This window comes from Canis lupus, chromosome 7 (assembly GCF_011100685.1).
Source record: "Canis lupus familiaris isolate Mischka breed German Shepherd chromosome 7, alternate assembly UU_Cfam_GSD_1.0, whole genome shotgun sequence".
NCBI classification, from domain to species: domain Eukaryota; kingdom Metazoa; phylum Chordata; class Mammalia; order Carnivora; family Canidae; genus Canis; species Canis lupus.
Window position 1 is genome coordinate 14423040 of NC_049228.1, and position 11108 is coordinate 14434147.

The following is an 11108-nucleotide window of genomic DNA, read 5'->3' on the forward strand; positions in this document are numbered from 1 at the left end:
AGAATCTAGAGAGCAAAGTGACCCAGGATGGCTTTAGTAGAGAACCGGTTAATTTCGTACCCAATCAACACCATTCCTTAAGAAGCAGCCGAAAACTTGGGAAATTTTAGAAACCACCCCCTCTCCCCCCCCCCCTTTTTTTATCTTTCTTCGGGGTTAGAACTGACAAGATGCCAAGAGTGTGTTGAGCCTCTAGGAAGGCCAGGCCCTCATCCAAAATCAGTATCTGCTAAATGTGGTCATGCTATTTATTATCCGGGGCTGAAAGTTCGAGTGGTTCAGCGCGCTCGGGTCCCGGCAAGCCAGCGCGCAAGCCAGCGTCCCTGCAGCAAGCCTCACTGCGGCGCCGCCGCCCCGGCACCCGCCCGCGGAGCGCAAGCCCCGACCCGTCCGGCCGCCGCCGCGCGCCGTCGCCCCCTTTAAGAGCCTGCTCCGCGGGACTAACGTTCGAATAGCCCAGGCGCCCCTCCTCGGCCTCCGATTGGCCGCGCGCGGCGCACGAGGGCGCGCCGCCCGGCCCCGGAACGGTTGGCGGCCCCTCGCGATTGGCGCTCGAGCGGCCTATATAAGGCGCCGCGCGTCCGGGCCGCCCCCAGTTAGCGACCGAACCTGGGAGCGGGCGGCTGTCGGCGGCGGCCCGGAGCACGGCACACGGCGCCGGAGTCGTTCTCGCTCCAGCCTTCGAGTATCGAGGGTCCCGCCGCGGACCGGACTCGCGGACGCCTCCCGTCCCCGGTCCGCCTCCGAACGCGAGCCGGAGAGCGCCCCCCGCCCCTCACCTCGGCGCCAGCCCTGCGGACGGGAGGCGCGATGGAGTTCAAGCTGGAGGCGCACCGCATCGTCAGCATCTCCCTGGGCAAGATCTACAACTCGCGGGTCCAGCGCGGCGGCATCAAGCTGCACAAGAACCTGCTGGTCTCGCTCGTGCTGCGCAGCGCCCGCCAGGTCTACCTGAGTGACCCGTGCCCGGGCCTCTACCTGGCCGGCCCCGCGGGGAGCCCGGCGATGCCGCCGCCGCCGCCGCCGCAGCAGCAGCAGCAGCCCGGGGAGCCGGCGGCCGGGCCGCCCGCGGGCTGGGGGGAGCCGCCGCCGCCGCCGCCGCCGCCCGAGCCGCCTGGCCCGAGCCCGAGCCGCAGCCGGAGCGCCCCGCGGCCCCCGTCACGGGCGCCGGGGACGCTCCTCGGGGCGGAGAGGTGGAGGCGGCGGAAGCTGCCTGGCGCCGCGTGGAGGGAGCGCGCGAGGCGGCGGAGGGAGGAGCCGCGGGCCCCGCCGGAGGCTCGGACGGCTTCCCCGAGGGGCCCCGGGGGACGCGCCGCCAGTGCGGCTGCCCCCCGGGAGCGGAGGACAGGCCCGGGGCGCCGGGCGCGTGCCCCCGACTGGCCTGCTGCTGCGCGCCGCGGCCCGCCGAGGACGAGCCCCCAGCGCCGCCCGCCGTCGGCCCCCGGAAGCGAGGCGCGGCGGGCGTGGGTGGCGGCCCCGCGGGCGGCCCGGCGTCCGGCTCCAGCCCGCTGAAGAAGCCCCGCCGGAACTCGGAGGAGCAGCCGGGCGGGGCGGCGGCGGCGGCGGCGGCGGCGGAGGAGGAGGAGATGGAGACCGGTAACGTGGCTAACCTCATTAGCATCTTCGGTTCCAGCTTCTCGGGACTGTTGCGGAAAAGCCCCGGGGGCGGCCGCGAGGAAGCCGAGGGAGAGGAGAGCGGGGCGGAAGCCGCGGAGCCCGGGCAGATCTGCTGCGATAAGCCGGTGCTGAGAGACATGAACCCTTGGAGCACAGCCATCGTGGCCTTCTGAGCCCCGGGCGCCCAGCCCCTTCGGAAGGAGGCTGAGCCGCGGGGTGGCCCCGACGTGAGGCTGCGAGGGCGGCCGCGGGACCGTAGGCGCTGGGCGCGCGGCGGAGACTGTGGGCGCTGCCGGCAGCACGGACTCGCCCCTGGGCTCGGCGGCCCTGCTGGGCCGAGCCTCCCCGCCGTCGCCTCGGGGGACCTGGGGGCGTGAGGCTCGTCGGAAGAGGACGCTCGTTCACTTTTGTGTAGTGTTCTGTCTGTGTACGTACGTGTGTCTTGTTGAATTAAGACCCTTCTGTCCTTCTGGAATGCATCCCCCCTTTCCCAGGGCTTAGGAGATTGGGGGCAGACAGGGACTTTCCTCTGCCGGCAGCACCGAGAAGGAAGCGGCGCGGGGGGCCGGGGCCGGGGAGTTCCCCTTTCGTACTCGGGGGAGGAAGGGACTTTACACACACCCCTCACATGAAAGCTAGCACCGCACCAGTGCCAGGAGTGGCATTTCCTCACAGGATTTCCTAAGACTAGAGGGATTTAGTCTGGGGTAGAGACTTGTATTATTTCTCCCTCCCCGCCCCACCCCCCCCCTTCTATCACCGAAAAACGTTTATACCCTGTGATTACTCTGGGAAAAGGGAATATGAGCGGCCCTTGTCTTCCCCACAGGGAAAGAAGAAGGAAAAAAAAAAAAAAAGCTTGATGAACTTCACAGAAGAGTTCGAGCTTGGAAATATGGAGTTTATAGAGAATAGATATATTTTTAAAAGCTCTAGATCAGAACTACTACACAGTGCTTTTAAAAAGTGTTTAATGAAACAAAGTTTACAGACAGAAGCCCTAAGTGGAAAGACCTTATGGTTTTGTAGATACGGTGACTCCAGTCTTTGTTGTATAAAGGTTGGGGGAGCTGACAAGGTTTTTGTACAGTATTTTCTCCTCCGTTGTATTGATTTTTGTATAAAAATGTAACTTTACGTGTCTAACACGTATTAAATATTTTGAAGCAACTTAATTGCCTCCTTGTCTGTAATCACCTGTCTGGATTGGGAGAGAAGTGGGAGGAGGGGAACTGTGGTCAAGTGTGGTTCTTAATATCAGTCGAGCACAGACCGGGGACATTGTTTGCTGGCTTCACTAAGTATCAAGAGAGACACGTTTAAGGTTTCTCCCCTAGATGGGAGGATAGCTATTAGATACTAATATCAGTGCCCAGCTGGTTTCTTGAAACCTGTCACTACAACTGCCTTTTCTAAAGTCAGTTTAGCCCAATTTGATTTTCTACAGCCCAATCTGATGGTGTCTGATATTAAATAACTTTAGTGCTAGCTTTTGAAGCCCTTCCCAAATGCAAAAATGTTATCACGAAAGCTTCCTTTTATTACTCTGTTAAACTGTATAACATGGGTCATCTTTCAGCTTTGTTGTTGAAGGAAAAAAAAATGAGAGGGAGGCTTAATGAGACTAACTTGCCCAGTTAGATCCACCTCTGCAGTCCAGTGGATGTCAGGATGGAATTTTCAGTGCTATTTCTTAATTTTATTTTATCTGTGGAAAGTAAATGCATTAGTGAAAGGAAATTGCTTGTGTCAAACTAGATAAGGAAGGAGGGCTAGGCAAATTCAGCTTAGCAAAACTTCCTGATCTGCTCAGTGTTTGGGTCGTGGTAAACACTTAGGTGATGACAGCCAAGTTATCAGTTGATTTTACTATAACCACTACATTTAAGAGCTTTTTGTCTAAGGCAAATATTCAGTGTTCTAAAGGTATTCATTAATCTATTTCAAAAACAAATCAGAATGATAAAATAGCCTTGCTGGTACTTTACAAGTTGGTATTGGCCTATAGCAGCTTATAAATAGGGTGTTTAAGAGATGGGACAAATTGAGGTTCAACAAAGCTTTAGGTAAGGTTATGGCCATTGTACAGAAGGAGCAAATGAAATGGTGCTTTGGTATTCCTAAAGTCTTGATTGTGTGAACTTCTGTCATAGCTAAACTAAGCAGGCCAGTGCCTTAATTTTTTTTTTTGATCCATCTATTAGTGATTCATTAAGCATAAGGAAATTTCTTCTTTATTCTCTATCACCGTAATATGTTAATAGAATTAAACCTCTAGTAAGGTTCTTATTTATTAAAATTGATGTTTTTCTTTCAGAGATTAGCTACTTGAGTTCTGTTCTAGGCACAAGAGCTCCATTGAGTGCTAACTGCTTAAACTGAAGAAGGGGTCCAGGGCCTTAATTTTGTAAACATTTCCTGTTGCTAGAAAGCAATTAAGCTTTAACAGCTATCTCAGTGCATTTTTATATTTGAAAGGGGGTAACATTTGGTGTGTTTAATAAGAATTGATATATTTTGGATAAAACCAAAGTTCTGTTGATTGTTGTTTTCACATTAAGATGAGCCATGAGACCACGTTCTCTTTAGAGAATGTAATTGGACAGACTTGATAGGGAGACATAGCTTTGTAGGAAATCTGAAAAGATCATTGTTTTTGTTGCAGAAGGAGTATAGTGCAATGGTTAGAGGATGGGCTCTGGAGCCAGGCTTCCTGGGTTTGCATCTTGGCTTTGCTACTTAGTAACTGAGGAACTCTAGACAGATTACTTCCTTTCTCTCTGCCTCAGTTTTATCAAATGTGAAATTGAGATAATTTTATCTTGTAGGGTTGTGAAAATGAGTTAATGCCCCTTAAGTTCTTAGAAAAGTGAGCATACGTATTGAGTGCTCAGTTATCATTGTTAACTTAGAAGTGAATTTTGTGTAAGTCAGATATATTCTTGTCAAAGAATTGTGTATATTTGTAAGAAAGGTGAGTAAGGGAGAATCTATTTTAAACCTGGCCTCTCTCTGAATGCTGGATTCTTTTATTCTTTGAACACTTGGCAGTTAGAAAGCTTAGTTGCATCAGCATGGTTTTGCTGTTCTGTATGCCTCACACCGACTCCGACTTTCCTGATTGTATCAAACAACTCTATTTTCAGAAGAGTAAGCAGGAGTGAAAACACTCAAGGAGCAAAGATCTTGTTGACATACAAACGCTTTCTGTGGATGAGTAAAGAAAAAAAATAGCCCACAGAGTTATTTTTAGCCTGAATTGCTTGGGCATAGAGTGTTTCTTAAGCCATGTTAATTGATAGGTCCTGGAAAAGAGCCTTCCCAGTGCCAGGATGGGGTTATCACACACAACTAAATCAGACTCACTGTGACTAGAAATGAAGGTATAGTTTTAGTACCTAATCACTTCTTGACCACTTTGGGAGGGACCTCTCTTGATCAAATTAACGGTAGTTGTAGTCTGGGGGGAAAAATTTTGTCACGTAAAAACTAGTTATTTGAAGTGCATTTTGATGAGTACTCCACAAGAAGATCACATTTGATAGTGAATAAAGGTGATAGGTCTTAGTACAGTACTTCTTAACCATGTCACTTTAAAACCTGCCTGCCTTCTCAGAAACCACTGATTGTATTTGGGGAAAGCAATTAATGATAGAAAACTTGAACTGCCCCTCCAGAATGACTGGGTTTTCTCTAAGGCACCTAGTAGAGTAATAATAACCCTTCTATCTGTACCATTCATCACTGATTGGATTTGGGGATGAAAAGTGAAAAGGAATGGGCTATTTAGCAACATTGGCAGAATGCTTCTCAAACTAAAGAAATAGTAAATATTGGGAATGGAACTAATAATGACAAAACTCCATTTAATCACTGGATTAGTCCGAGTCTCTTAACTTGCTAGGCATGACAACTCAGAGCCTGTGAGATGCAGTCGAAAGGCTAATACCCACTGCGACATGGAGTTTGATGGACATTTATTTTCTTACACTTTTTTAAAAAGTAAAGTTAGTTCAGTTCACTGAATAACCAAAGAACTTCTGATCTCTTGCCCTAAATATTCTTGTCCTGTTTGTGAATTTTTTATTCTTCTAGGCTTGCTTTTATCCCAGCAGTTACTGAAAGAAGACAAGAATGAAAAGAAACAGTGATCCAACCCTCCCGTGACTATGAAAGAAGCCATTACTATTAGGTGCAGAACTCCGGTGGGAGTGAGGTCTGCTTCCCAGGATTCCTGGCACTCTTTCCAGTAATGAGCAGTTTGTTTCTCAGACTTTGAACCATTATTCACATTTAAAATTCTACCCAGTGGAAAGCCTTGGGAGGAAAAATATAGTAGAAGTAGAATTGATGTTAGGAATCATTGTGATCTTAACTCATGTCCTTGGAGTTTTTCAGTAACTATTCTTGAGGGTAGAGAATATGTGAGAGCAGAAACTGTAAAAGAATACACACATCTAGTAGAATGCCTCCTTCCTGATCCAAACAGTTTTTCCCAATGCCTGCCCCCACTCTACGCACACACACCCCCCAGCAGGAACGAGGGTTTTAAAAATAAAACCCTTCTCTAGCTCTCAGAGGAATATAGCCTAAAGCATCTTTGCTGGACTTTATCCTGGGGTTTATCTCAGACATTTGGAATCTTACAAGCAGGGAGGGAGAAGCCTCCTGGGACTACATTCCTAAAAGGGCCTCTCCCTCTCCCCAGCTCTCCAGTTCAGCAGCATCCTCCACCACTGGATACTGCCCACTTATGGGCAGGTGAGAGCGTATTGGCTGATTATCAGCCTTTGAAAATTGCAGGAAGAGCTGATCTCCGTCACTATCACTGAGCATTTTCAGCAGGTGATTCTCTTAAGGGTCTAGCAGAGAGTAGGCCTATGATATTTCTTGATAAACCTATTTTATAAAAGTAAGTTTTCTGGGACCTGGTCACAAGAAGCTCCTATGCCTGTATGATAAGCCACATCCCTAACTTGGAGAATTAGAGTAAGACTCCGCTTCCCCCTTTTCTACCCATTTAGCACCAAGTCAGCCCTCTGCTTTCTCCCTATGAACTGGGCCTCTGCCAGGCTGCCCCAGCCCATCATTCCACTAGATGCCAAGGCAAGGCTCCTTTCAGTTTTTCTAGAACTCAGCAATGTGCCAAACACCATGTGTTCCCACCTGCTCATTTTTCGATCCATTCAATCTCTCAAGGCTTGGGGCAGGGCAGCTGCTGGAAACTGGCTTTCTCTGAGGTAAAAGAAAACCATCCTATTGCCTCTGCTCAAAGCACTGAGGTGGTCTCTGAGAGGCAGGATTTCCTTTGGCTACTCTCCATATTTGATTCTTTCCTGGATCATGTTCGAGATTTTCTCCAGGTTGATCCACAACTACGGGGCTATTTCTAGCCAGTCACAGCATCACCCTGCTCTCTGTGGCATAGATACTTCCTTCAGTGCTGTAGCTGTTTTGTCTTTCCTATCTGTCTGGGTCCTCCTCTTCCCTTTCTCCACTCTCTCTTGACGATCCTCACGCTCATTCTTTACCTGAGGAAGAGTCTGAGTGCCCAGGGAAGAGCTGTGATTGGGAATGCTACCGCCGGCTAAGATGGAGTGGAGTTGGATTTCTTGACCTTGAGACGTGGAGAGTCTCCGAAGACTCTACGCTCCCAGAGATCAAGCCACAGCTGTGGTAGCTGGTCGCCCAATCCCGGTGCCTCGCCAGACCCCCAATTCCATCATAATAGCAGGAGGCGGGTATGGGAGTATCCATCTAGAAACAGGAGCAGCTGCTGAAAAACAGCCTGGCTTGTGGCCAGATGGAGGGAAGGAGAGTCAAAGCCAGGGGAGCCCAAACTTGGGCTACACAGCATTTCCGCTCCCCCTTTCCTGGAACTGCATGTGCCGCTTTTTAGAACAGATAATGAATCACAGAGCTGCCCTGATGAAGAAATCCAAAAGTGCCTCTTTGCCTTGTCTCCCCCATCTAGGCTTTGATTGATTAATAGAAAGTTTTTACAATGAGTTACCAGAGATGGGAGTGGGGGAATAGTTATAACCCCCCTGGAATCATGCAACAGAGGTGACCAATAGGAAGTGAGCTAGACTGTGTGAAGAGAGAGTGCGGGGTGCGGCGGGGGAGGGGGGGCAGTCATGGGGAGGAACTGCCACGGAGTCAAGTTCTCCTGCTCAAGAGGTCTGCTGTGGGCCAAGTGAATCCAGGGCAGGAGCACCCCACCCGCTTTTTTCTCCTCAGCTTTTCTCAAGCTGCACCCATTTTCCTCAGACAATTTCCAAGTACTATTTTTGGTTTGGAGAAGGGTGAAAGTGCCTTGGCATCTGCATTTATCAGCTTGCTCTCTCTGTGACCTACTTTAGAGACTGGAGTTGCTTTTATTTTTTTATGGCTACGAGAGAAATCCCTGAAAGCAAAAAAAATCCAGCTTCAGAAGCTGAACTTAAGGTCCATGGGACACTGGCGTTGAGCTGGTTCTTATTCTATGATTTCTGTGGTTTCTCTCGCCGTTCCCCCACCCCACTTCCTCCTCACTGTGTCTTTTTTAAAAAGGTGCTCCTAATCTGCTAAGAACAGTTGTAAAGCTGCCGTGCGGGGGCGATTCTGGCTTGTGAGCTGGCCCAGCTGTCTGCCTCCCAACCTTTGAGTCACCTCAGCATCAGGCATCTGGCCTCCTAACATGGAACCCGCAGCTCCTTAATGCTCCTGATCTTGCCTATGAGAGAAGGAGACAGAGAGGGGAGAGTCGCCTACTTCGCAGTCAGGAAAGAGTAAATGAGGTCCAGAAAATGAGTAGGTCATCTTGAGCAGTCAGGTGAGAATCCAAGCAGGGGCGGTGTTAAAATCCACCCTGGACCAGTCCTTGGGACCCCTCTGAGTGAGGAACTTTGCAGACCACTCATTACTTGGAAAATCATTCACTTTTCTTGGTTTCTATTTATAGCCCCCCCCCCCAAAAAAAAGTATCCACTGGCCTCACGATTGTGATATGAAGCTAAATTAGTGTTTGTAAAGCAAAGGTAGAAGATATTCAGCCCTGGGGTCTATCAATTCAGTATTTATAGGAACACCCAGAAGGAACTCATCAATGAGGAAGCACAGATGCAAACAATAGCATCCTGGTTCTTAAATTGGATTAGGTTCCAGATGAACTATAAAAACAACACAGAAAACCCCCCCAGAAAACCTGACACTAGTTAAGTATGACCTAGCCCCTTGCTTCTCAAAGTAGGGTCTACGGACCAGCAACATGGGTGCCATCTGGGTGTTTACCAGAAATGCAGAATCTCAGGCCCTTCCCGAGACCTACTGAATCTGCATGTTATTTAACAGGGTCCCCAGGTGATTTGTCTGCACATTAAAGTCTAAAAAGCAGACATTGCCACTGATCTCAGGGTCAAGTGTAAACTTCTCAGCTTGAGGTCACTCAAAGCCTAGATTCCCCAAGCAATTCCTTCCCTCTTGATGCCTCCAGCCATAGAGCGTGGCCTACAGGGTTACGGGGGAGGGGAGCTTTTCATATGCTGCTCCCCAGGGGGGCATGGCCAAATTTAGAGATGATCCTTAAAGCTGAATGCCTAAAGGAATGCTCCAAGCCGCAGGGCAGGGCAGTAGCAGTAACACGGAAGCCTGGAAGTAGGGCTGGAGTGGGAAGAGGGCGCTGCTAGCAGGAACGGTGTGGAGAGGTGGGGGTAGAGCCAGGCTACTACGGAGGGAGATTGACCCCAGCACAGTCAGGGAAAACAAGAACAAAGAAAATGTCATTGAACTAAAGATGGTTACCGGTGAATTTTGAGAGGTTCTGGTAGAACACGGGAGGAAAAATCCAATTATAAACTTGTGGGGGGAAGGATGTGGAGGCTCTGACTTCCCCCAAGAACTCTGGCATAAAAGGCAAAAGAGAACCAGGATGATAGCTAGAGAGGTCAATTGAAAGGGCCTGTGCCTGTCTTCAGACAGAACCAACCAGAGACAACCAAATTGAGGTGAATGGGGTTTGAATATGTAAACTACTAAATGTACGCATCTCTTATCAGCAGGAATAAACACTTTCTTTTCCTTCTCCTGTCAAATAAAAGGAGACTGGAGACACTAATAAATGACTCCAGGGACCTTGTTAGGATCAGCAGCCCGCCTTCTCTTCCTCATTCTCAGCCCACGAAGACTCTTTGCAGCTTCAACTCCAGCGTACCAGTTGGCAAGGTAACAAACTGCGAGGGGATCCTGGAGAAGAAAGGATCACTCTCCCGAACCCCAGTGCCACCAGCTACTGATCTAAGATCTAAGGATCTGTATTTCTGGTGCTTCGTCCTCTTTACATAGTAGGAGTTCAAAACATCAGAATGCAGGCATGTGTTGGGAGGAAAGCAGAAGTTGGGGTTCTTGACAGCAGAAACACACACACACACACACACACACGCACACACATGCACACGCACACCACTGTAATCTGCTCTCATTTGGAAAGCCAGTTATGAATGAGCGTGGTTTCCTGGGTAAGAAATGTTCTCTTACCAAGCAAGTCTGACCTCATCTGTCATTTTCAGTGTTATGGAGGATTAGTCTGAGGCTGAGAACAGGTTGAGTCGTGCCCAACAAAGAGGCTCCGGATACCCCGAGACGCGGGGAGGGAAGCTGAGCAGTTTTAGGTCTCCCAAGGCAATGGTGAGGATAGGAGTGGGAGAGAGGGGTGGACGGATGGGGAAGGCAAGAGACAGATGTCTGTGGTGATTTCAAAAGAAACACAAGGCTAAAATAAACTCAGAGTCAGAAAACAGGAAGAAGGCGACAAGGCGAAAAGGTAATGGACTGAGGACCGCGGCGTGTTTGATACAACATGGCCCCATCCAGATGGAGAAACAGCAGGATCCCCCAACAAAGTCTTCTGGAACTCCGGGCGGGGCAGGGGGGTGGTTTGCAAAAGGAGTAATAGCTCTGCTTCATGGTGGGATCACGTGATGCAAATGCTATAGAAGTCACGAAGCAACATTGTTGTTGGCCCTACATCCCAATTTTCTGAAAGGATAAGACAAGGCCCTCACTTGTAAGTCTTTGCCTGCCGAGACCACCCAGAGATCAAATTCAACCCAGAACTCAACATTCCTTCTGTCTCTTTGCTCTCTGTCCTCATTAGCTGAAGCTCTTTCTAAAAACAAACAGATCCTCTCCTCTCACAGATTCCCTGGCGGCCTTCTCCCCACTGCTACCTGCACCCAGGGGCCTTCTCCTGACTCCTGTGTGCTGCTTCCCAGGCGCCAGGGCTACAGACCTTCGCTCCGCCTCCCTCTTTTGCACACACATCCCAACTCTTGCTGAAGCTTCCAGCGTTATCTCCAAAGCCAAGCTCATTTCCATGCCTGCTTCTCACTGTCACCTGCTTCCTTCTTTCCTTCAAACCCTTTATTACTTCCATCTCTTTATTCCCTTTTCCCCAACACTTCCTCCCCGCCCCCCCCCAGCCGGTAACTAGTAATTACTCGTCTGACAATATA

General features: G+C 49.8%; 1 protein-coding gene across 1 annotated transcript; it reads left to right on the forward strand.

The window, feature by feature from the left end:
- The first annotated feature begins 595 nt into the window (after positions 1–595).
- IER5 (immediate early response 5) lies at positions 596–2792 on the forward strand. Its single transcript, XM_038541766.1, is given in 2 exon segments — positions 596–1095; positions 1098–2792. Coding segments are annotated over 2 exon segments (978 nt in total). The 5' UTR covers positions 596–810; the 3' UTR covers positions 1791–2792.
- The last annotated feature ends 8316 nt before the right edge of the window (positions 2793–11108 follow it).